Source organism: Nylanderia fulva, unplaced genomic scaffold, assembly GCF_048542155.1.
Source record: "Nylanderia fulva isolate GAGA-0341 unplaced genomic scaffold, ASM4854215v1 Scaffold10, whole genome shotgun sequence".
Classification (NCBI taxonomy): Eukaryota; Metazoa; Arthropoda; class Insecta; order Hymenoptera; family Formicidae; genus Nylanderia; species Nylanderia fulva.
Window position 1 is genome coordinate 6,281,287 of NW_028189193.1, and position 26,779 is coordinate 6,308,065.

General features: G+C 27.3%; 4 protein-coding genes and 1 long non-coding RNA gene across 5 annotated transcripts; 1 reads left to right on the forward strand and 4 right to left on the reverse strand.

The window, feature by feature from the left end:
* Positions 1 to 1,311: 1,311 nt before the first annotated feature.
* LOC146725268 (uncharacterized) lies at positions 1,312 to 2,142 on the forward strand. The gene is made up of 3 exons (XR_014924522.1): positions 1,312 to 1,399; positions 1,474 to 1,592; positions 1,682 to 2,142. It is a non-coding gene; the product is annotated as an uncharacterized LOC146725268 (long non-coding RNA).
* A 394-nt stretch (positions 2,143 to 2,536) lies between these two features.
* On the reverse strand, positions 2,537 to 4,127 carry LOC114934712 (uncharacterized). Its single transcript, XM_029307425.2, has 3 exons — positions 3,970 to 4,127; positions 2,946 to 3,218; positions 2,537 to 2,715 (listed from the first exon to the last, which is right to left on the reverse strand). Exons 1-3 carry the CDS (start codon positions 4,125 to 4,127, stop codon positions 2,616 to 2,618), a joined length of 531 nt encoding a protein of 176 aa, XP_029163258.2. The 3' UTR covers positions 2,537 to 2,615.
* A 1,654-nt stretch (positions 4,128 to 5,781) lies between these two features.
* Positions 5,782 to 21,414, reverse strand: LOC114934711 (uncharacterized). The gene is made up of 8 exons (XM_029307424.2): positions 21,129 to 21,414; positions 19,703 to 20,002; positions 19,164 to 19,611; positions 18,864 to 19,027; positions 7,746 to 7,857; positions 6,877 to 6,984; positions 6,379 to 6,676; positions 5,782 to 6,244 (listed from the first exon to the last, which is right to left on the reverse strand). Exons 1-8 carry the CDS (start codon positions 21,284 to 21,286, stop codon positions 6,081 to 6,083), a joined length of 1,752 nt encoding a protein of 583 aa, XP_029163257.2. The 5' UTR covers positions 21,287 to 21,414; the 3' UTR covers positions 5,782 to 6,080.
* LOC146725269 (uncharacterized) lies at positions 9,188 to 13,138 on the reverse strand. Its single transcript, XM_085483576.1, has 3 exons — positions 12,831 to 13,138; positions 10,711 to 10,859; positions 9,188 to 9,219 (listed from the first exon to the last, which is right to left on the reverse strand). Exons 1-3 carry the CDS (start codon positions 12,986 to 12,988, stop codon positions 9,188 to 9,190), a joined length of 339 nt encoding a protein of 112 aa, XP_085339702.1. The 5' UTR covers positions 12,989 to 13,138.
* Positions 21,415 to 21,862: 448 nt separating the features above from the next.
* Positions 21,863 to 26,726, reverse strand: LOC114934685 (leucine-rich repeat-containing protein 3-like). Its single transcript, XM_029307390.2, is given in 4 exon segments — positions 21,863 to 23,856; positions 23,858 to 24,664; positions 25,536 to 25,753; positions 26,420 to 26,726. Coding segments are annotated over 3 exon segments (1,092 nt in total). The 5' UTR covers positions 25,752 to 25,753; positions 26,420 to 26,726; the 3' UTR covers positions 21,863 to 23,787.
* Positions 26,727 to 26,779: the final 53 nt, after the last annotated feature.

Sequence of the window (26,779 nt, forward strand, 5' to 3'; positions counted from 1 at the left end):
GGGGGTATATTGAAAAAGAGTGTATTATTCCACGGGATGAATTTTTATTGACAATTCGTTTTATTATGAATTCGACTTATTTTATGTTTAATAATGTATGTTATCAACAGACCTTTGGCACGCCTGGGTGCCCCCCTCTCACCGATCATTGCGGATATCACGTTGCAAGATTTGGAGAATAGAGCGATTGCTGCGATTCCAATGTCATTTCCATTTTATTTTAGATATGTTGACGATATCGCGTTGGCGGCCCCTCCCTCCATGCTTAAAATTGTTTTAAACACTTTCAATTCTTTCCATCCTAGATTGCAGTTCACCATGGAGGAGGGGGTTGACAACCGATTGAATTTTTTAGACGTCACTATTATTATAAATAATGGGAGCATTGAGTTTGATTTATTTCATAAGCCGACGTATTCAGGTAGATATTTAAATTTTGAGTCGCAGCATCCTCTCTGCCATAAAAAAGGCACCATTATCAGCCTCATAGATAGAGTTTTTTGGCTATCTCATCCGAAATTCCATAAAGATAATTTTGAGTCTATGATTGGAGTTCTTTTGTCTAATAATTATCCTCTCAAATTGATATTTCAAACATTACAAGCGCGGTTAAAAAAGTTGTTCTTCCGGTACAATAATAAGTTGCATAACAATAGAACAAATATATGCAATGACAAGATTCCAACGCAGAAAAAAGTTTCGTACTTTAATATTCCGTATATTAATAATGTATCAAAGAGAATCGAGGACATTACACGTGATTTGGATGTCATTCCTTCCTATACAGCAATTAACAGTCTCCGTAAATTCATCAAAGTACACAAGGATAAGTTACCAAGGGAACTCCATAACAATGTAGTTTATAAAATTGATTGTATGGATTGTGATGCGTCGTATGTAGGGCAGACGGGTAGATTGTTGAAAACTAGGATGAAAGAACATCGCAGCAACATAAAAAGAAACGCGTCACAATTATCAGTCATATCGGAACATAGATTATTGAACCATGAATTTAATTGGGAGGATGTAAAAGTCTTGGACGAGGAGCCTTTTTTAGGTAAACGTTTGATATCCGAAATGATCCACATAAAGCGTCAGAAGAATAGTTTAAATTTACATAGCGACACCGACAAATTAAACGAGAATTTTGATCTGTTAATTGAAAAATTTACCAAAATCTAGCTTTGTGATTATACATAACCGGATTTTTTCGTTAGACCTTTGACATGAGTGCCGATAAGTATTAGTTGTTTTTATTTTTATTTTCATATTTTATTTTTATATTTGTTTTTTTTTTTTTGCGTATATATGTATCGACTGTGTCGAGGTAGAATACCGCACAGTCGTTAGAGTGATGTGTCACGTGTAGCATCGTCTTCTCTCTGTTTTTGCTGTCGGGGTGAGTGTTCTTCCCGGTTTTCAATTTATAATTCTTGGGGATCTTACACGTTTAATTTATACTATGTTGATTAGTGTTGGTAAGGGAGTCACTGCTCTGCTTCCTTCCTGACGATGGTCACCGTTAGGGAGACACTCCGACGGCCGGACGGTTCGAATAGGGAGGAGAATGATATTTAATTTATTTGCAGATTGTATGTATACGAGTTTTATAATTTTCTGATTGTACCGATTATCTTTTATTTTTTTTTTTTTTTTTGTTTTGTTTCTTTGTATTTTGCAGCTACTGAAGAAGACCCGAAGTGGGTCGAAACGTTTAGAATTTAATAATTGAGTTTGACTTGAGATCTCATTTTAATTTATTAATTTTGTGCATGTCATTCGCACAGGCTCCGATTGCCGTCGAGATTTTATTTTTATTGTAACACAATAATTTGAGCCGAGATTAACAGTTTTTTTTTTTATAATAAATATATATTAATTTATATAAGTATTACCGCGTAATTATTTGTGCGTATAATACAAATACGAGAAAATATACAATAAATAAAAACAATTTCAGAATTAAAATTATAGATTTCTCTGGATTGCCAAATCAAATGCATATTTGTTAAAGTAAAATAGGCTGTTATTATATTATTTTCGTGTGGTGCTGCTACAACATGTAAACCCAATCTATTTACAACGCAGATATATATATTCACCCACAACTTGTGTTTTTAACGTAATATATCTGTTTTAGTCTGTCGAAGAGCAATAAGTGTGATCATATAATAAGAATAATTATAGTAAATATTTATTATTATATTTATGATATTTTAAAATATTATAATTTGTGATAGATAATAAAAATCACCATAAAAAAGCTTAACGTATCATCCGCTCATAATACGATTCCCTACTTATCTGATTCGGTTCCATCCATGACTTATAGGAATCAAAACTTTTAATAATTTTATCGAGTTCATACTTAATCGACTTGGCATGCGTTTCGCTCCAATAATTCTCAACAATTTAATTATTTCTCCAAGTCGAGAAACGTTTAGGTGATATCGACAATATTGGATGCAAGGAATTTTTATTTTTCAAACACTGTAATACTTCTTTGACAATATTGTCTATAAATTTATTGATAAGCAAGTCAGTAATATATTTATCAAGATGATCGAACTGTAACTTTAAGACGATTATACTTTCCAAATCTATTGGGGATCTTTTTACACATTCACGCCATTTCTAAGTAATAATATACGCATTTGAACTTCGCACAAAATAACGAAACATATGCTGTAATAACCTTCTGTTGTATTGCATTGGCTGAAAAATGTACATATTTTAAAATTAATACACAATAATCAATTAAAATATATTTTTCTAAATAATAATATGCGCATTTGAACTTTGCACAAAATATCGGAACATATGATGTAATAATCTTCTGTTGTATTGCATTGGTTGAAAAATGTACATATTTTAAAATTAATACACAATAATCAATTAAACATACTAAAAATTTTAATAATATTTTAAAATACATTTATTCATACCTTGGATCTTGGTGATATTCATTTTTAGTAAGTTCATTATGTAAAATGTATAAATTTAAGGGATGTTTTTTTTCATGCTGGTCGAGAAAATATATGATATCGTTATCTTTTTGATAACATTCCTCATCGTCAGAGGAACACATCTCGGACATACGAGACACAAGACGCCACAAGTTTTTCGCACATCTCATACCTTTTTTTAAATCTTTAATATTGGCGTCATCAAATTTGACGCCCGTTTTGTCTTCGTAATGTATTGTGGCATAAGGCCATCTAAAATTTAAAACACAAAATACTTTAACTATTTTCCGAAAATCATACTAAAAAATTGAACACGCTTTGTTTTATATAATATTTTTTACAGCCAACTGATATTTTATGTTTGATGATAGTGTTGTAATAAAGGGTTCTTTGTATATTAAGAAAATATGCATTTTATTTTATTATTACGCCACACACACACACACTCGCACGCACGCACGCACATACACACACACACACACAGCTTGATAAAATACATAATTTATATTATTTTAAGTAATTATTGATAAGGTAACAAAAAATTATTCAACAAAAACATATTCTCAAAATGATTCTTATATAACAAATAATTAGTTCTTAAAAAATTGTTTATTATAGAACTTAAAAGCTTTTATAAATCTTTTAAATATGAACAAATTTCCTACCTTATAATATATTTCAACTCTCTCTCTCTATATTTTTTTTTAAATTTGCACAATTTTATTCAGAAATTTTGATCCAGACATATTTAAAACGATACAATATATATTTAGAAATATTTTCAAATTTGAAAAGCTCAGTATAAATTAATTTTAAGATATCTTAATTTACAATTATTTCGAAATTCTTTATTAGATATCAGAAAATTATTTTAAATGCTTCAAAATATCCTTTTTTTTCGTAAAGTTTTAAATATATTTTTCGTCCAATTTTTGCAAAGTTCTTTTTTGCAATGTATCCATTAAATAATATAACAAAATGTTCATACATAAAGAAAACTTACCTCTCAGCATACTTTTTCTTCCAGAGATTTTTGTCATACGATGTCCACTGAAATTTTGTGCACGTGGAACTAAAATTCTTAACGTCCGTCAAGCTAATAGTTACGTTTTCCAGAATTCTTAAAATAACTTCAGGAGGTAAATTCTGTATCGAAACCATTATTTAAGCGCCAAAAATATGTATAACAAATACACGTACGATATAAAAACAACTTGCAGTTTAAATTTTTGTTAATGAATCGATTGATATTCTATGCACGAGGCTTACTGCATCGTGGACGGCCATAGACTAGCGACGACCAAGTGCTTCGGGTAAGGGAAGGGTGACAAAGAAAAGAGATATAATATATTTGTTTCACTCGAGTTTCCACAACAATTTTTTTTGTACTCAGCCCAGGGAATTTGATCTACCTGCATCCTTGGTGAAAAAAAGAATTCATTTTTTTTGGACAATCTACATGTCTCGTTCATCCGTTGTTTGTATTACTTTATAGAGACTATGAATTATCTGTGACATAAAATAATAGCAATTTTTGCATGCAGCGTATGCTGAGTTATTTTTATTACAACTTTATTAATTTGTATTTCTTAATATTATTTTAGAATTGTTTTTATTTCTGCAAAAAAATCTAATTACGTTTCTATCAAAACTGACGCTTTTTTATTTCTAAGAAAGAGATTAACGGTTTATCTTGTAACTTATTATGTTATTTGTATAAAAACTAGTGTTGCGATGCATATTTATTACAAAATTTTATTATTACACATCACAAACAGTTTTTTTATTCACGCTGTACTCTTCAATTTACTACAACTTCTTGTTTTAAAATTAAACAATTATCGCAACAGAAATGTTAACTCTCAATTGTTGTTTATTTTTTGATTTCTAATTTCTACTTTATCAAATAACTCGCAATTTCAGAAGAGTACAATATGAGTAACGTTATTTAAATAGCTTTTTGAATCACCATCATATCAAAGTATATATTGACTGATAAAAACATTAGCAAATTCTTGTCAACTCTTTATTTCAAAAATTCTAATAATTTTATATGAATTTACTTCTTACACAAATTTATCTTTATCTTACAAAAAAAGAATTAACTGTGACATGAAGAATCCCCCATCAAATCTTACTAAAGAAATTATCTTACTATATATCTTAGTAATTATCTCACTCTCTATTACTTGTATCAGGAATATCTTCTTTCAAGTATATGATACCCGATACAATTGCTAACATTTTGTACAAAACCTCCTCGAGATATTTTATCACGAACACTATGAGTGAAAGAATAGCCTTTAAAGTTATCCGCGGACCGGTCGTGTGCGAGAAATTTGGATGGAAAATATATATATTTGAATTTAAAAGAGAAAAAAACATAATACATATATAACATTCACTGTTCACTTTAAAAAATTCGAATTTCTTCATCTTATACAAAAAAAGAGAAAACAAGCGTTCACAGAGTTTTTCGGCTGCGGTTTATTGAAATGTTTTCTTTCTTCTTCAATAAGAATAAGTTTGAATATTAAAGAATTAAATTACTCACAATATTTTAAACTCTCCTTTAATTGCAAAAATTTCTCAAAATTATCTTTATTTGTATATGTTTTTGGTCATGTTAACAGTTAATATTCATAATAATTGTATACAAAACTCAACATTTTTCCTGATCACGAAAAAAAATATAATAATATAAAAAATTAAATGTAACAGTTGCCAACAGCGACACATTCAATCGATGTCATGAAATAATAAACAATAATTTTCGAGACTTCAGAGTGACGTTTTATTCGTTCTATTGATCGATAGAGTAAATCATACATAAATGTGTGTGTACATGATTACAAATAATTTTAAAATTTCTTATACACATTTTTTTGTTTTTTTAAATATCTTAACGTATTATCTATTTTAGATCTAAGACTATTGTCAGAAAACAAATCTCTACATACATAGTTCTTATGTGCGCTATTTTAAAAAAATGTTCTTTCCTTTTTCCGTTTGTGATTTTTGTTTACTTAATATTTCGCAAACGATTATGGCATAATCATCTGGATAACGTTTTCTCATCTTTTCGTTTGGCACACTTTTCCACCACTTAAAATATTAAATTTTACGATTACTCAATATTTGACAAACGACTGCGGCATCGTCTGGATAATGTTCTTCTAGCATTTTGTTTGGCACATAATGAGTACCTTCAAATTTACAGAAATATCTTCCAGTCTCTAAATTGTTTAGCCATTTTTCGCATGTCGATGTTATAGCATCTAAAATAAAAACGTATAGATAAAAAATTAAGTATCAAATTTATTATACGATGTAATATAGAATAATATAAATAAAAATGTCACAAAATATAAAATTATAAAGTATAATGAAGCATTTAATATAATACTCGTACATTGTGGCACATAACACAGGCTATTCTCAGCTAACAAAACATAATATGGTTGAAATTTCCAGTCGAAGATGCTATATTCCCGTATATATTCATCTCTAATATCAATCGGAGTACAGTATGCGTGCTTATATAGAAAAAAGTCATCATGGCATTGGTTTTGCCACCCAATAATGACACCAGTAATATCTTGTTGTGTATTATCTTGCATTTTATGCTTATGTGTAACTATCATTCCAATTGCATATTTTAGAAATGGCGATCTTATTTTGCATAACGATGTAGTTGGAGCACATAATGTCTGAAAAATTAGTACAATTGACGCATATATATATATATATATATATATATATTATGTAGTTCCACACATATAAATGTAAAAATTTGAATAAAAAATAATTATAATTAATAAGAATTTTACACGTATAATTATTATGTATGTTAGTTTGTTACGTGTCATTAATTTAAAATATGTACAAGGAGTGAATTCAATAGTCTTACCTCATAATACAGATCTGCTGATGATAATGAGGCGTAATTACATGTCTCAGTAAAAGAAGCGGGGTTATATGAAAAATATGTATTCCATGAACAGAATGTTGAACACATCTTAAAAAAATTGTTATAATTTATTGAATCAAAATCACTTATGATATCATATGTAATGATTAAATTCAAATTATAAATGCATGAAAAAAATTTATTTAGATAAATTTTCGAAACTGTAATCTAAAACTAATGTATATTATATGCGTTTTTCAATTTATTAGAATCAAGTTTATCGATTTCGATGTTCTTAAAATATTTTACAGAGAAAACGTCGCTGATTGTGTCTTTTCTATCAAACGTTCCTGCATTAAATGTCCGTACAGTTTTGAAGTTATAAACATCAGATAGTAATAGCCTAAAATTTTTAAAATTATTATATTATTTGGCTATGAGAGCAATAACGAGTATGGTGCGACGTAAAGAAAACTTGTGTATATTATTAACAACTCATTTAATTATTTAGAATTAATCAGAAAAAATTATAAAATAACAGCGAACGTGAAACTGTGTCTCCTACTGTCATTTTTTCAAGAACACAATTTTTGTCGATTTCTATCGTTGCGTGATGTCAATGTTTGACTTTTTGTCCGACTGTTTATTTTAATTCTACACTGATTAAATATCTGTAATATTGCGCTGAAGAAGGCCCAAAAAAAGGTTCGCATTGCCCCATACACGTTATTGCTCTTATAATCAAATCATATAATGATTTTAATTTTTAATAGAGCATAAGAGATTGTCAGTTCCAATCTTATTTATTTTAAAAATCTAAACCTCTATTGATATTTTATATAAATAATTACTTACAAATAATTACTTACTATGTTTGGACAAAAGAGCACTTGTCGGCATTTTTTTATGTCAGAAATTTTTAAATTATCTTGGTCATCTGTCCATTCAAACATGAAACATTCTGTACTTTCTGTACAATTTCTGTATAAAGAATAAAGAACAATTCATGTATATATGTACATCAGAGTGTAATAAAGATGTTAAAAGCTAATATTCAAACAATTATAAATTTTTTAATCTATTTGGAACTAATTTTTTCTTAACAAAAGAGAAAATTTACTCTATACTTTACTTGTTTAATGTAATATATTAGATTAGATTATATGTATATCTTTTTTTAGTCAATACACGCTAATCCAAACTGTCCTTCTACTTTAGAAATCGATTAATCTAATATTCACTCTAATATTCTCTTTAATACTTTTCAAAATCAGATCATTCTTTTTTAAAACAATTTTTTTTATCTATGGTTTCCTTCCAAAAGTTTATTTTTTTAAATCTTTAAGTAAAATCTTGTTCATATTACTTGTTGAAAGTACGAAATAATATTCTTTCTAATGGTATAAATTAAATTTATTAAATTTTTAAAGATTGATAAAAAATTTAAATTTTTTAATAAAAATAAGAGAAAAATAAAGTTAATAAATAGACCTTATTAAATCCTATAACTTTTGTCTCAATTTTTGTACAAAATGCTTTATTTTCGAGATGATTGACTGTAGCAAGATTATTGGAACACGCTTTATATAAAATAAAATCTTAGCTTTAAACGTGAATTAAGGTAATTAATTACGGATGCTGTTTTGTAAAAGTAGAAATTAATCTAAAATTTTATAAATAAGATTATAAAATTATCTTGTGGACTTCTCAATTTTAAATTATTCTGCACTTAAAAATATGTATTGAAATAAAATTTCAATTTAATAATTTAGGAAATATAAGCTCACATATATAGTATAAAATTGTTGTTTTAGAAACAAGCTATATTAACATAATTCAACATTATATTAATATTAGTTTGTTATTAATTGTTTGGAATAGTACAATTATATAATTTAAGATTACTAGCAAAAATAATTATAACTTTTAAAAATATTTATAAGTTTTAACTTTATGCAAAAACAAAGTTTTTTTCATAATAATATTTTTTAAACGTCGACTTATATTTAAATGCAATAATTAAAACATTTAAGAGGATACATATACAAGCATATCTTTAATTGTGTCACAAACTACCACAATATAATGATACATAGAAAAAATTACGCGTATTGATTAAAATGAATTACTGATATATATTGTCTATGATTCTTCTCAACTGTTTAGTTTGTCGCAATTTAAAACAAGACGGCACCCGTAAATTTTTTTTCAAACTAGACAACACAAACGCGTGCTGCAAGCGCGACAATGTCTGATTTAATTTCATGGTTTTATCTAATTTTATTTTGAACACTGTTTTATTGTCAAATTGTTAATAATCCTTGCGATAATAGCCGTTCAATGCTATAAATATCACGCGTATCGAGAACCAATCAACATTGCGAAAAGCGACAACAATAAATTTCGAGATATGCGACTATCGACTTTATATGCCTTTTCTAAAAATGGGCTGTATAATACATAATAATTAATTAATATATATAATAATAAATATGTATTAATACATGTGAGTATTGGCGTGTAACTATTTGTGTGTATAATACAAATACGAGACAGTATAAATAAAAACAATTTCAAAGATAAAATTATATATTTACCTGGATTGCCAAACTAAATGTGCTCGTTCTGGAAAAAGATTGTATTTATCGTGTGTTGATGTTACAACATGTAAACCCAATCTATTTGCAACGCATATATATATATTCACCCACAATATACTTTTATAACGTTGTATATTTAGTTTAGTCTGTCGAAACACAATAAATGTGTGTAATCATATTATAAAAATAATTATAATAATGAATTATTATCAAATGATATTAATATACGGGATTTATAATAAAAACAAGATAAAAAGAATATTCGCTGCGAGAGCCTAATGCTTAGCAATTTGCTAAGACAAAGTGAGGAACAATCTTGAATTTGAGATTTGAATATCTCTGTTCTCTTTACTCCTCTATTATATTTATTTATATTTTTTATATTTATATTTATATTTATATATTATTTATATTTATTTGTATTTATAATTATTATTACATTTATGATATTTTAAAATATTATAATTTGTGACAAATAATAAAAATCATCATATATACAAATATTAACATACCAGCTGATTAAACGATTCCAGACTTATCTCATTCGGTTCCATCCATGATTGATAAGAATCAAAATTTACAATAATTTTATCGAGTTCATACTTAATCGATTTTGCTTGCGTTTCGCTCCAATAATTTTCATTAATATAATGATTTCGCCAAGTCGAGAAATGTTCAGGCGATATCGACAATATTGGATGCAGGGAATTTTTATTTTTCAAAGACTGTAATACTTCTTTGACAATATTGTCTATGAATTTATCAAAAAGCAAGTCAGTAATATATTTATCGGGATGACACCATTGTAATATTGAGACAACTATATCTTCCAAGCACTGTTCTGTTACGGATCTATCTTTATATTTAACCCATTTTGAATCAAAAATATATTGATTCAAATATTGAAATATTTTTATGGTGTAATATCTTTCTGTTAAATTTGATTGGCTGGAAAATGTACATATTTATTGGAAAAGTAATACACAATAATCAATTATATATACTAAAAATTTTAATAATATTTAAAATATTTAATTAAATTCTAATAATATTTAATAATATTTAATAATAATTAAAATATACATTTATTCTTACCGTGGATCTTGCAGATATATGTTTCTAACAAGTTCATCAAATAAAATGTGTAAATTCAAAAAGTTCTTTTCTTTATGCACAGAGATATATTCTTTAATATCTACCATATGTTTTGTTTTTATATAGTTATTTTTCTGACATTTTTTATCATGGTAATACATCGTAGACATACGAACGTAACGCGACAAGTCTTCCACACATTTCATACCTTCTTTTAAATCTTCAATATTGGCGTCATCAAATTTGACGCCCATGTTGTCTTTGTAATGTATTTTTGCAGAAGGCCATCTAAAATTTAAAACACAAAATACTTTAACTATTTTCCGAAAATCATACTAAAAAATTGAACACGCTTTGTTTTATATAATATTTTTTATTACGGCCAACTGATATTTTATGTTTGATGGTGATGTTGTAATAAAGCGTTATCTGTATATTAAGAAAATGTGCATTTTATTTTATTATTACACTATAGGGCGGTGAAAAAATATAATTTTTGTAATGCCCATCGCGAAAGTTTGATTTGAGATTAAGGAATTAATTAAAATTAAGTTCAATTAAGAAATAGTATGTATCGCCAAAATGAAATGTGAGATTTGAATAATTATTGATATAAAACGCGTATAATGTTTTTACTCATGTACTTATTTTTCGATTATTTCGGTAATAAAGTCTTCGTGGCAGATGCAGCTGCTTCTATAAGTTCTAACGGCGTGGAAGGTCTTGAACACTCGTTTCTTTTATTCTATTGATTCTTTTTGAATAACGAAGATTATAACGAATTGACGTTTTGTTTTGCGTAAATTTCGTTACGTTCAAGTTTGTTAAATCAGTCGAGAAATGATAAAACAGAAACTATCAACCAATTAATTATGAAAAAAGAAGATTTTTTTATGCACTAGTGTAATAAAGTAACTATATAGTAACCCATATTATCGCACTACCATTATAAAAATTTATCACTATTAACGCCTATTTATCACTTATTTCAAGTAGTTAATCACTTCCCAGTGAACACAAAGTAACAATTACATAACATCAATGTTATAATTTTCCACTTAATAATATAACCGCAATATAACATAGCTTGTACGTAACAGTTATATTATTGAGTGGGAAATTATAACATTGATGTTATGTAACTGTTACTTTGTGTTTACTGGGTTATTACGAGTATTCAAATTAGTATATATATATCAAAATTTTAGGTACTCGAAATAAGTGATTAATTGGCGTTACTAGTGATAAATTTCTACAAGGGTAGTGCGGTAAAGTAAAACATAAAGATATGCTTTTCTCGCACTAGTAAAGTAAGGCATACATTGATTCGTTGAGAAATAAGCCATTTTCCGCATTTTCACGCTAAACAGCAATCAAAAATTGAACTTTTGCGACAAGCATTTTAAAAAATAATGTATGTGGCACGTGCAGAAAACAACGAATACATCGCGCGCAATTTTTTTAATATTAAACAATATGACGAGAAAATCCAGCTTGAATCATCAATCATCATATCAAAATGTCATATAAAATATCTATTCATTGAATAATTGATTAGCTACATACTTTCTTTGTTTATATGTATGATATATATATTTACTATCTATTTTTTTAAATGTTAATAATATAGAATATTTTATGTGTGTGATTAATATTTCTTTCTTTAATTAAAATGTACATTTTTTTGTATAAAATAATTACTTTTTAGTATTTTAGATTGTTTTTGAATTATTGTTGGACGAAAAAACACCTTATTAACAGTTATATTATTACAACGATTAGAACTGCATAAGTAATTATCAATAAAGTAACAAAAGTTATTCTTAATATCACAAAAATTTATTCTTAAAATAATTTTTATATAACAAATAATTAGTTCTTAAAAAATTGTTTATTATAGAACTTAAAAGCTTTTATAAATCTTTTAAACGTGAACAAAGTTTTTACCTCATAATGTATTCCAACTATAATTTATTTAAAGTTTGCAACAATTTTATTCAGAAATTCTGATTCAGACATATTTAAAACAATACAATATCTACAAATATTTTCGAATTTGCAAGGCTAGGTATAAATTAATATTAAAATTCCTCGATTCACAATTATTTCGAAATTCTACATTAGATATCAAAATTAAAATGTATTTCTTTTTCGCAAAGTTTTAAATACATTTTTCGTCAAGTTTTTGCGAAGTTCCTTTTTATGCGACGTGTTCATCAAGTAAAATAACAAAACAGTTCATACATAAAAAGTACTTACCTCTGAGCATACTTTTTCTTCCAGAGATTTTCGTCATTTGATATCCACTGAAATTTTGTGCACGTGGAACTAAAGTTCTCAAGGTCCGTCAAGCTAATAATTTCGCTTTTTAGAATTATTAGAATAATCTCTATAGATAAGTCCGTTATGTTAATCATTGTTTACGGGACATAAATTTTTAACACAAACACGTGTATGATTTAAAAACAACTTGCAGTTTGAATTTTTCTTAATAAACCGATTGATATTCTATGTACTAACGCACCAGGCTTAGTGCATCGTGGATAGCCATGCATAGACTGGAATTCTCCAAATGCTTTTCGGAAGGGAAAAGGGAGGAGACAAAGAAAAAAGATATAATAGGTATATATTTCTTTTACTTGAGTTTCCACAACGATCTTTCTTGGACTTGGCTCAGGAATTTTGGTCTACCTGCTTCCTTAGTGTGAAAAATAATTATTTTTCCCACTGTTCTCAACATCTCTCAAGCTAATATTTTCATTTTTCAGAATTATTAAAAATCGATTGATATTCTATGTACTAACTCTGCTTTGTAGAGAGCACGAGACTTAAGACCAATCTACAATGTGCTCTTTGTGTTTTATTTCGTGTTCTTTGCCCACTGCACGACAATTCTTCTTTACCTGTTGCCTGAGATAAAGGTGGAAGAACTCTAGTCGGTAAAATAAAACACCAAGAAGCTAGAAAGCAAGATGGCAAAAAGCACATTGTAGATCAAGCTTTATTGTCTGTCGTGCACAGCTATAGACTGGGAATGACTAATTCTTTCAGGAAGGGGAGAGAAGGACAAAAAAATATAAGGTATAATATAATATATAATATGTCTTTTTTTTCACTCGAGTTTCCACAACGACCTTTCTTGGACTCGGCCCAAGGATTTTGGTCTACCTGCTTCCTTAGTGGTAGAAAGAATTCTTTTTTTTGTGCTCTCTTCAGATCTCGTTCTATTGTTTGCATTATACGAAACTCTAAATGATCTATGTACGTCCTAAAATAATAGAAATTTTTGCCTCTAGCTAAGTTATTTCTATTACAACTTTATTAATTTTTTTTTCTTAATATTATTTTTAAATTGTTTCTATTTCTGCAACAAACTCTAATTATCTGTAAAATTTGTAGAAATTATATTTATTTGTTTTTGATAATGTTTATAGCCATAATAATTGTATACTGATAATCATATTTTTTCTGTTTATCAAAAAATAAAAATATACAATATATTAAATACGACAGTAGCACACAGCAAATCATATAATCGATATCATGAAATAGAGGCAGTAATTATTTTCGAAACTCCAAAAAAATGTTTTATTTGTTGTGATTAAATACATAAGTGTGTGTATAAATATTTCTAAATAATTTTAATGTTATTAATCGTAATTTTTTGGACATCTCAAATATTTTAACACATTATCTATCTCCTTGTCAAAATATAAGCTTCAGAATATTAGCTAAATATACATATATATATTGCGGAATTTTATAAAAATACTGCTTTCTTTGCAGAATGCTCTAGATGACTTTACAATCATTGCCTTCTGAGAGATGGGTATCAAATAGACCAATATTTTTAAATTTTAATCTGGATTTTAACCTAGGCCGTCGTTAAAATAGCAGACACCAAACACACACATACACACTTCTGCACCATCCAAAATATTATATTATTTACGACTACTCAATATTTCGCGAACGACTGCGGCATCGTCTGGATAATATTGTTCTAGTACTTCGTTTGGCACATAATGAGTGCCTTCAAATTTACAGAAATATCTTCCAATTTCTGTATTGTCTATCCATTTTTCGCATGTCGATGTTATAGCACCTAAAATAAAAACGTAGAGATAAAAAAATTATCAAATTTATTATACAATATATCATAAATAATATAAATAAAAATATCATAGAATATAGAAATATAAAGTATATTGAAGCATATAATTCTCGTACATTGCGGAACATAACACAGGTCATTTTCAACTAACATAACGTAGTATGGTTGCGATTTCCAATCTTTAATGTTATATTTCTGGATACACTCTTTTTTAATTTCATTCGGAGTACAACGTTTGTTTTTATATCGAATCCATTTGTGGCATTTGTTGTGCCACCCAATAATGACACCAGTAATATCTTTTCGTGTATTATCTTTCATTTTATGCGTATGTGTAACTATCATACCAATCGCAAATATTAGATCAGGCGATCTTTCATGGACAAACGCTTCATTTGAAGTAAACATTGGCTGAAAAATTAGCACAGTTGATGCTTTTATATATATTATGTAATTTATATTAATATAATAATTTGAACTAAGAATAATTATAATTAGTAAAATTTTTGCACATAAAATTATTATGTATGTCAATACATGTCTTTAATTTATAATATGTACAATGAGTGAATTCAATTGCCTTACCTTAAACGGTAATAATACATTGTTTATCCTATTATATGGAAGAGGGTATAATAAAAAATTGAGGTTCCTCTCGTTCCTTGACGAATTAAGCTTTAAAAAAAATGTTATTAAATTTTGAATCAAAACCACTTATGATATCATATGTAATGATTAAATTCAACATATGTGTGTAAAAAAAAAATAAATTTAGATGGATTTTTGGAATTGTATAATCTAAAACTAATGTTGTATATTATATATGCTTTTGTTAATTTATTCCAATCAAGTTCATCGATTTTAATGTTCTTAAAATATTTTAAAGAGAAAACGTCGCTGATTGTGTCTTTTCTATCAAACGTTCCTGCATTAAATGTTCGTACAGTTTTAAAGTTATAAACATCAGATAGTAAAAGCCTAAAATAATTAAAATTATTGTATTATTTGGCTATGAGAGCAATAACGAGTATGATACGACGTAAAGAAAAACTTGTGTATATTTTTAACAACTCATTTAATATGTGATATAATAAAAGGCCAACTTAACGAGCTTATATGATATTAATTGAAAAAACTTTTTTATTAATTTACTTCATAATATACAAAAGATAAGATAAACGTTTCGACTGCACGACAGTCTTTTTCAATATCATGCTAATATGTCAAAAATTAATTTGGTCATTTCGACCTTATTATAAATACAACATTTATGAGACTATCGTATGACGAACGCAGTACAAAATTCATGCTTGTTGGCTTGAGTTAGAGCGTCAGATTTATGTATGTCATGCTGTTATATTATGTAACGACATTTTTTGTCACGAACATAACACTTTTTTTTAAAAATTATTTCTTTTTACTTAACATAATCACAATGTGTACTTTTTTAAAAAACAAATCGATATCTGTCACCGACATCTGTCTGTGATTTGTTTTTTAAAAAAGTACACATTGTGATTATGTTAAGTAAAAAGAAATAATTTTTTAAAAAAAGTGTTATGTTCGTGACAAAAAATGTCGTTACATAATATAACAGCATGACATACATAAATCTGACGCTCTAACTCAAGCCAACAAGCATGAATTTTGTACTGCGTTCGTCATACGATAGTCTCATAAATGTTGTATTTATAATAAGGTCGAAATGACCAAATTAATTTTTGACATATTAGCATAATATTGAAAAAGACTGTCGTGCAGTCGAAACGTTTATCTTATCTTTTGTATATTATGAAGTAAATTAATAAAAAAATTTTTTCAATTAATATCATATAAGCTCGTTAAGTTGGCCTTTTATTATATCACATATTTTAATTGTATACGAGCCGAAATTTAATTTATAAAATATATTTAACTCATTTAATTATTTAGAAATAATCAGAAAAAATTATAAAATAACAGCGAACGTGAAACGGTGTCTCCTACTGTCATTTTTTTTAAAAACACAATTTTTGTCGATTTCAATCGTTGCGTGATGTCAATGTTTGACTTTTTGTCCGACCGTTTATTTTAATTCTACACTGATTAAATATCTGTAATATTGCGCTGAAGAAGGCCCAAAAAAAGGTTTGTTGTTATTTTGTAATTTTTTGTGATTAATTATAAATAATTAAATGAGTTGATGAGTATATAAAACAATTTTTTTTTGCGTTGCCCCACACACGTTACTGCTCTCATAATCAAATCATATAATGATTTTAATTTTTAATAGAGCATAAAAGATTGTCAGTTCCAATCTTATTTATTTTAAAAATTTAAACCTCTATCGATATTTTATATAAATAATTACTTACAAATAATTACTTACTGTGTTTGGACAAAAGGGCACTTGTCGGCATTTTTTTATGTCAGAAATTTTTAAATTATCTTGGTCATCTGTCCATTCAAATATGAAACATTCTGTACTTTCTGTACAATTTCTGTATAAAGAATAAAGAACAATTCATGTATATATGTACATCAGAGTGTAATGAAGATGTTAAAAGCTAATATTTATTCAATTATAAATTTTTTAATCTATTTGGAACTAATTTTTTTTTAACAAAAGAGAAAATTTACTCTATACTTTATTTGTTTAATGTAATATATTAAATTAGATTATATGTATATCTTTTTTTAGTCAATACACGTTAATCCAAACTATCCTTCTACTTTAGAAATCGATTAATCTAATATTCTCTTTAATACCTTTTAAAATCAGATCATTCTTTTTTAAAACAATTTTTTTTATCTATGGTTTCCTTCCAAAAGTTTATTTTTTTAAATCTTTAAGTAAAATCTTGTTCATATTATTTGTTGAAAGTACGAAATAATATTCTTTCTAATGGTATAAATTAAATTTATTTAATTTTTTAAAATTTATAAAAAATTTAAATTTTTTATTAAAAATAAGAGAAAAATAAAGTTAATAAATAGACCTTATTAAATCCTATAACTTTTGTCTCAATTTTTGTACAAAATGCTTTATTTTCGAGATGATTGACTGTAGCAAGATTATTGGAACACGCTGCATATAAAATAAAATTTTAGCTTTAAACATGAATTAAGATAATTAATTACTGATGCAGTTTTGTAAAAGAAAAAATTGTTCTAAAATTTTATAAATGAGATTATAAAATTATCTTATCGACTTTTCAATTTCAAATCATTTTGCACATAAAGGTTTGTATTGAAATAAAAATTCAATTTAATAATTTACAAAATATAAGCTCACATATATAATATAAAATTGTTGTTTTAGAGAAACAAGCTATATAACATGATTCAATCATCAATTTTTTGGAATAGTTTAATTGTATAATTTAAGATATATAACAAAAATAATTCTAACTTTTAGAGAAATTTATAAATTTTAAGCTTATGCAAAAACGAAAATTTTTTAGAATAATATTTTTGAAACATCGACTTATATTTAAATGCAATAAATGAAATATTTTAGAGGATCCATGGACAAGCATATCTTTAATTGTGTCACAAACATAACCACAATATAATAATATTTTTTAAAAATTACGTGTATTGATTAAAATGACTCACTCTGTATATTTGTCTATGGTTTCTCTCAACTGTCTAATTTGTCGCAATATAACACAAATCGGCATCAGTGAATTTTTTCTTAAACTAGACAACACAAGCGCGCGCTATGAGCGCGACAATGTCTGATTTGGATTCGTGGTTTTATTTTATTTTATTTTATTTTATTTTTAACATTGTTTTATTGTAAAACAATACCCCTCGCGATAATAGTCATTTAATGCTATGAATATCACCCATATCGAGAACCATTCAGTATTGCGAAAAAAACAACAATAAACTTCGAGATATGCGAGTACCTCATATGCTTTTTTTAGAAACGGACTGTATAATATATAATAACTAATTAATATATATAATAATAAATATATATTAATACATGTGAGTTCCAGTGAGAAATGATTGGTCGAATAATCATCGATTCGACATCGATTCGACGAATTTGACATCAATTCGACAACGAATCGACGTTGATTTTATCATCATTTCTCACAGGAGTATTAGCGTGTAATTATTAATGCGTATAATACAAATACGAGACAATATAAATAAAAACAATTTCAGAGATAGAATTATATATTTACCTGGATTGCCAAACCAAATGTATATCTTTTGGATTAAAACCGTTGTCTATTGCTACATCCTTGTGTGATGGTGTTGTTACAACATGTAAACCCAATCTATTTGCAACGTAGATATATATATTCACCCACAACATATGTTTATAATATAGTATGTGTCTTTTAGGCTGTCAAAGAACAATAAGTGTAATCATATAATAAAAATAATTATAATAGAAAATTATTATTAAATTTATGATAGTTTAAAAAGTTCTAATTCATCATAGTTAATAAAAGACATCATATGTAAAAAAATTGACGTACCAGCAGTTCCGTACTTATCTGATTCGGTTCCAGCCATGATTCACAGGAATCAAAACTTACAAAAATTTTGTCGAGTTCACACTTAATCGACTTTGCGTGCGTTTCGCTCCAAAAATTTTTATCAATATGATTATTTCTCCAAATCGAGAAATGTTTAGACGATATCGACAATATTGGATGCAGAGAATTTTTATTTTTCAAAGACTGTAATACTTCTTTGACAATATTGTCTATAAATTTATCGAAAAGCAAGTCAGTAATATATTTATCGGGATGACACCATTGTAATATTGAGACAAACATATTTTTCAAACACTGTGCTGTTACGGATCTTTCTTTATATTTAACCCATATTTCTTCAAATTTAACCCATTTTTTATGAAAAATATATGTATTCAAATGTCGAAATATTTTTATACTGTAGTGTCTTTTTGTTAAATTGGATTGGCTGAAAAATGTATATATTGTAAAATTAATATACAATAATCAATTAACATACTAAAAATTTTAATAATATTTTAAAATATATTTATTCATACTGTGGATTTTGCTGATATATGCTTCTAATAAGTTCATCATATAAAATGTATACATTCAAAGGGTTCTTTTTTTTATGTAGAGAGATATATCGTTTAATATCTAGCATACATTTGGTATCCTCCATATCCTCAAAGTTAATATTCGAATAAATTATTCCACAGTAATACATCTTAGGCAGACGAGACACGTATAGCCACAAGTCTTCTGCACATTTCATACCCTCTTTTAAATCTTCAATATTGGCGTTATCAAATTTGACGCCTACTTTGTTTTTGAAATGTACCTTCGCAGAAGGCCATCTAAAATTTAATACACAAAATACTTTAAATATTTTTCGAAAATTATACTAAAAAATTGAACACATTTGTTTTATATAATACTAACTGATATTTTATGTTTGATCGCGATGTTGTAATGAAGCGTAATGTATAGTAAGGAAATGTGTATTTTATTTTATTATTACGCCATAGCGCGATGAAATATATAATTTATATTACACACATATGTATGTATATAAATATATTACCTATATATTTATATTATACACGTTATACATTACAAATGTTCAGTTATTAGTATTTCACGTGGTTTTGGTGATTGTGGTTTTAATTATATAACATTTGCATAATGTAGTGATAATATAAAATATTTAATAATGTTTAGATTGTTATAATATTAAACAATACGAGAAAATACAGCTTGAATCATCAATCATCATATCAAAATGTTATATAAAATTTCTATGGACTGAATAATATATTAGCCACATACTTTTTTTGTTTATAAGTATGATGTATATTTATTAATTTTTTTAAATGGTAATAATATAGAATGTTTTATGCCTTTGATTAATAATCTTTTTTTAATTAAAATATATACTTTTTGTATAAAATAATTACTTTCTCAGTTTTTTAGTTACAGTTACATTGTTACAACTGCACGAGTAATTATCAATAATGTAACAAAAAATTATTATTAATATAACAAAAACATATTCTCAAAATGATTCTTATATAACAAATAATTAGTTCTTAAAAAATTGTTTATTATAGAACTTAAAAGTTTTCATAAATCTTTTAAATATGAACAAATTTCCTACCTTATAATATATTTCAACTATTTTTTTTTTTAAATTTGCACAATTTTATTCAGAAATTTTGATCCAAACATATTTAAAACGATACAATATCTAGAAATATTTTCAAATTTGAAAAGCTAGGTATAAATTAATTTTAAGATATCTTAATTTACAATTATTTCGAAATTCTTTATTAGATATCAGAAAATTATTTTAATTGCTTCAAAATATACTTCTTTTTCGTAAAGTTTTAAATATATTTTTCGCCCAATTTTTGCAATGTATCTTTTTTGCGATGTATCTAATAAATAATATAACAAAAAAGTTCATACATAAAGAGAACTTACCTCTCAGCATACTTTTTTCTCCAGAGATTTTTATCATGGGATATACGTTGAAATTGCACGCACGTGGAACCAAAATTTTCAACATCCTTCAAGCTAATAGTTACGTTTTCCAGAATTATTAAAATAACTTCAGAAGGTAAATTCTGTATCAAAATCATTATTTAAGCAATAAAAATATGTATAACAACACGTACGATATAAAAACAACTTGCAGTTTGAGTTTTTGTTAATGAATCGATTGATATTCTATGCACTAACGCACGAGGCTTACTGCGACGTGGACAGGCATAGACTATGACCAAATGCTTGGGGATAGAGAGAAGGAGGACAAAGAAAAGAGATATCCACGGGGCGGTCGTGTACGAGAAAATTTGGATGGAAGATATATATACTAGAATTTGAAAAAGAAGAAAATATATTATTTCAAATGCGTCAAAATGCAATTTTTTTCATAAAGTTTTAAATACATTTTTCGCCAAGTTTTTGCAAAGTTAAAATATTGCGGATTTTGTTAATACAATTATTTATTATTTACTATTTAAGTTTTTTAATTTTTACTATTTAAGCATTTTATTAGTGGACAAAATATAATGGCTGGATTCCGTAAAGTGCATATACACGCATTTATCTATAATACGCGTTACGTTAACTATAGATAATACGCGCATATGCACTTTACAAAATCTAGCTAATAGTTGCCACCGTTAAGTATAGGTGTATAGGAAAATGCAGGATTGCTCGTTATATATATGTATTTTTCCCCTATTTACATTGTTTATTTCTTTATTCATTATACAGAATTTGTATATTTTTGTTCTGTACACATAGATTGTTTGCGTTAAAAATATGTTAAAATATTACGGATTTTACTAATACAATTATCTATTTTTTAATATTTAAGTCACGCGCAAATCCGTACATGATATATCAGATATATTTTTTGTATTGTGTGTATAAACATGATAAGTCGTCATATATTAATTTCAAATTTCTGCTAAAAGAGTTCAGTATTAGCAATAACAATAACTTTTATCAAACATTAAAATGTATTTTTATATTAAGTAAGTTATTGATACTGAAGAAAAGTTTTTCAGCAATTAATATATAATATTAAGTATTACACAATTAATAGTATTCTATTAAAAGACTGTCCTTCCTGTACTAAAGTTTATCGTACAAAAGTAATATAAAAAATATATATTGTTTTGTGTTAAATATTTTTTAACACATATATGATTGTATTTTTTATAAAATAAAAATAACAACTTTATAATTAAAATTTACAATTGAAAAGATACCCTAAATCAGTTCATAATAGATCTAAAATCAATCCATAATTGATTCAAAGTTGGATATATTTCGGACATTCTGTGAACGTACCAAGTTGTGACTAATGTACATCTTATAAACATTCATTGAATGTCCCGATAGACCTTATTTGGATTGTTTAAGAGTATCCCAATGTTCAGTAACAAATATTCACTAGACATAAATTAGACACCCTTGTGCTATCAGGGTATAAACATATTAATGTCCACGGAACTGTCTTCTTCATTTCTGAATGATAATTAATAACGCTTTTGATGATCATAAAGTCCGTGTTCAAGAGGCTATATAATATAAGTATCACCAGAAGCCGGAAATATCGAGAAAAATACGTCAGACTTTTAATGGTACTTATTGTTCGAGATTATTTAAGACTCTGAATTGAAAAAAAATGAAAAAATACGCTTTAATGAAATTAATCAATAAAGAAGACAGCTTCGCGGAAATTAATATACTTATAGCCACATAGCACAAGAATAACTTATGTATGTCTAGTAAACTCTTTCTCAAAAATTTGTAATATATTTTTCAAAAAATGGCAATCGCGCTAGAAGCAGCATTCAAGCTATTATAATAATTTTACGTTTATTGAATATTGCGCGATGTGTATTAATAATGATCAGATACAGACATAAACACGTAAATATACCCTAAAAAAATTACCTTTTTAAAAGAAGGTAAAAAAAGGTGCTAAGTTCGCGTATTGTCCCTGTAAAAACCTATCTTACGAAAATTAATAATATAAAAAATTATGTTAAATAAGAATAAAAACTTTAAAATATTTTAATTTTATTTTTTAATTAACCAAAAAGATTATATAAAATAATTTTTTAATTTTCTACATACTACAAAAAATAATATTAAAAATTTGCATAATTAAAAAAATTAAAAATAAAAAAAATTAAAATTAAAAAAATTTTTTTAAATATATAGAAATTAAATATTAAACAAAATTAAAAAATAAAAAATTTTTTTTGTTTGTGATTATTGAAAGTGTTTAATCGACTGAGGATTTACAGAGAATTTAAACGAATATATACCTACGTGCCTCAGTTTGTATCTGATCATCTTTAAAACAGCTCGCGCAATGTTCAATAAATATTATTAACGTAAGATTATATAATAGCTCGAATGCCACATCTGGCACGATTGTCATTTTTTAAAAATGTATTACAAATTTCTGAGAGAGAGTGAAATATATATATTATATAGCTTCTTGAACAAAGACGTTATTAATTATCATCCAGAAGCCAGAAATATCGAATAAAATATGTTGGACTTTTAATCGATGTCTAATTGACGGATTATTTTTGACTAGGATTTTACACTTTTATCACGTCCTTCTTACAGAATTCTGCATTCTATCGACCAATATTTCATTAATTATTGTCAGGTTGCTGTTGGAGCAGTTTCATGTTGTCATTATTTACCGTCAGCTGCTCCTTCTGCCTTCTGCGCTGCCTACGGTTCCGCTTGCACACGCAAAACAACGCCACGAACACCACGAAGAGGAATACCGAGATGGACAAAGCGACACGTATCAAGAACGATCGAGCCTGCTCGGTCTTCATCTTCTGGTGCATCATTGCCAAGCACTCGTGATATAACTCGTACGTCCGATTGCTAAATGTCACGTTGGCGCAAGCCTTGTTCAGAGTCGGTGAATTGATACATTTGTAGAGATAATTGGGCTGCATCTTGATTTTCCGCAGTTTCACCCAGGCGTTGAAAGTGTGACAATTGCAGCTGCCCGCTTTAAAACTTATGCTATTCCCGATCAAATCAAGCTCCTTCAGCGAGCAGAACGGCGCCAGATCTTCGGTGCTGATTGAGGTGATGAAGTTATCGGACACATCGAGATTAAGAAGGGTCGGCTGAACACCTATGTTTGGGATCTTATTTAGCTTGTTATTGGTCAGGTGCAGCAGTCTAAGGGGCGAGGTGACATTGACCTTGAATACGGAATCGGTGAACTCGTTGTGACTGAGGTAGAGCGTGCGAAGATACGGCAATTGGAAAAGACTCTTGGGCAGATTGCGGCAATTGTTGTCCGTGAGATCCAGCACCTCCAGGTAAGGCTGATTAGCAAAGGCTGCCTCTTCGATTTTACGGATTAAATTGTAACCTAGATAGATGAAGGCCAGTTTATTGTAAGGTTGCAGACTGTCGTTTTTCAGTTCCCTCACTCGATTACTGTTAAAATCCAGTACCTAGCAAACAGAAAAGGAACGTCAGAAGTGTCATCAGGGATGAAACGTATACAGGGTCGGCGATTTTAATCGATCCAAGCGAATATCTTTTGAACAATGCATTTTAAAATGCTTCATACAGAAAATTTTTGATTCCGAGAAGAATATGGTGTCGTTGATTTAACCTTGAATAGCCGCTTGAAGATCACATGAAGGTTAGCTTCAATTTCTTAAATGGAATTAGCTACAAAAATATGCTTTGAAAAATAGGGGCCTTGATTTAAGAAAGTGAAAATGACCTGTAAACGGTTATCCAAGATCAAATATATGATATGAATCTTACATGGAGAATTATTTTTAATAGAAACTTTTATTTAATAATAATATTAAAAATTTTATTATATTGTTTTTAATTTATAAATCTTAATTTTCTATATTTAAAAACAAATAAAACAAAGTTTCCCGGATTTCTAGAACTCGTTACGTACAAATTCCTCCGTTTTATGCAAATTGTAGATAAGATGAAAAAAGATCGTTGCTATATATGCAGAAAATATTAATTTATAATAGAAAAGGATATAATAAATTCTCTAATTGCAATTTTAAGTAAGATATATTTAAATAACAATCTCACCTACTCCCATAACCGCAATTTTAGATTCGAGTAAACTTTATTATATTATTTTTAATTTAAAAATCTTAATTTTATAACTATTGTAAAAAAAAAAAAATAAAACGGAATCTCGCGTATTTTTTAAACTCGTTACGAATTTCTCTATTTTATGCGATCCTTGCGATATATGCAAAAAATATTCTTTTTTAATAGCGAAAACATACATGACAATTTTTTTATTGCAATTTTAAGTAAGATATATTTAAATGACTCTCTCACCTGTATATTCGTCTTCAAATCTAAAGGGATTTTCTGCAAATCTAGATTGGAGCATCGCGCTTCCAGTATCGAATTAGCTCTGCTGTAACGGCACTTTTGGGGCGAATTTAGGTCTATATTTGTCGCGATTTCCGCTAAATTCAGCACCTCAACATTCGGTATCGTGACCTGGACGAAGCATAATAAAAGAAACCCGTGAAAGATAAAGATGCTCATGTCTGCAACAAAATCAGCGGAAACGTACGCTTATAAACTTTGCCCAAACTTCGCCGCAACCCGATAATTAATCGCTCGCGAAGGTGCAATATTTAGAATTCTCTCTTTACACTATCACATTATCATTTATAGTACTTTAATATCACGCAATCTCTCCCTCTCTTTCTATTATATTTTAAATTATATATCAGTAATATAACATAATATATTATTTTATATTTTATATATATTTTATTATTACATGTTATCAAAAAAAGCATAAGTAAACGACCAGACTGGCTACGATTCAGGTGTTATTGTTGACACCGACAATTTCAATCAAGTGTCTGTAATTAATACATCTAAATTAAATATAAAAATATGACAATTAGAAATAAAATTTGATAGTAAAAATTAAAATATTAATACATGTCTATAGTATTACACATATATCGCGATAAACCTAGGCGTGTGTAAAATGAACATTTACAATCAATCTAATTAAAAATGATATAAATTTCCGTGACAATATAATAAAGTATCGAACATTAAGATTGTATAATGGCATACAAGTACAAAATAAACGAAAAGAAACAAAACGAGAGCAAAAATGATCGTGCGCGTATGATAATAAAGAGTAGACACTATAATAGTTATAAAAGCAAAGTGATAATAATGTGTCACATTACCTATAGAGAAAATTAGTCAACTTAAATACACCACAAAACTTTACTTTATTACACAGGTACGTTGAAATTAAGTCGTGTGGTGGGTCAAGAGACGATGTGTGCCGTTCGAGAATTCAATACATACTAATTCTCCGTGTTGGTATCAAAACAATAACAGTGACCTAGAGAGGTATACTGTTCGGGCAAAGTGTATATGATATTAAGAATCGAATCGTATATTGAATTTAAATTATCTGTGTCTTTCTGTAAATTTGTGGAGTCTTTATGCATTTTTATAAAGATTATTTCCGCAATATCTCTTTTCATGTAATGCGTTTCAGTAAAATAGAAGAAGATTGCCAATTAAAATCATATTGGAAA

What these genes read in the sequence shown, in the direction of transcription:
- LOC114934712 (XM_029307425.2), bottom strand. Translation starts at nt 4,127, where the DNA reads ATGGTTTCGATACAGAATTTACCTCCTGAAGTTATTTTAAGAATTCTG. An exon ending in AAGAAAAAGTATGCTGAGAG is followed by an intron (nt 3,219 to 3,969) that starts GTAAGTTTTCTT and finishes TTTAAATTTTAG; the next exon opens with ATGGCCTTATGCCACAATAC. An exon ending in GAATATCACCAAGATCCAAG is followed by an intron (nt 2,716 to 2,945) that starts GTATGAATAAAT and finishes TACATTTTTCAG; the next exon opens with CCAATGCAATACAACAGAAG.
- LOC146725269 (XM_085483576.1), bottom strand. Translation starts at nt 12,988, where the DNA reads ATGATTAACATAACGGACTTATCTATAGAGATTATTCTAATAATTCTA. An exon ending in AAGAAAAAGTATGCTCAGAG is followed by an intron (nt 10,860 to 12,830) that starts GTAAGTACTTTT and finishes TTTAAATTTTAG; the next exon opens with ATGGCCTTCTGCAAAAATAC. An exon ending in GTATTACCATGATAAAAAAT is followed by an intron (nt 9,220 to 10,710) that starts GTCAGAAAAATA and finishes TGATATTTATAG; the next exon opens with CATTGAACGGCTATTATCGC.
- LOC114934711 (XM_029307424.2), bottom strand. Translation starts at nt 21,286, where the DNA reads ATGATTTTGATACAGAATTTACCTTCTGAAGTTATTTTAATAATTCTG. An exon ending in ATATATCAGCAAAATCCACA is followed by an intron (nt 19,612 to 19,702) that starts GTATGAATAAAT and finishes TACATTTTTCAG; the next exon opens with CCAATCCAATTTAACAAAAA. An exon ending in CATTTGGTTTGGCAATCCAG is followed by an intron (nt 7,858 to 18,863) that starts GTAAATATATAA and finishes TTCTTTATACAG; the next exon opens with AAATTGTACAGAAAGTACAG.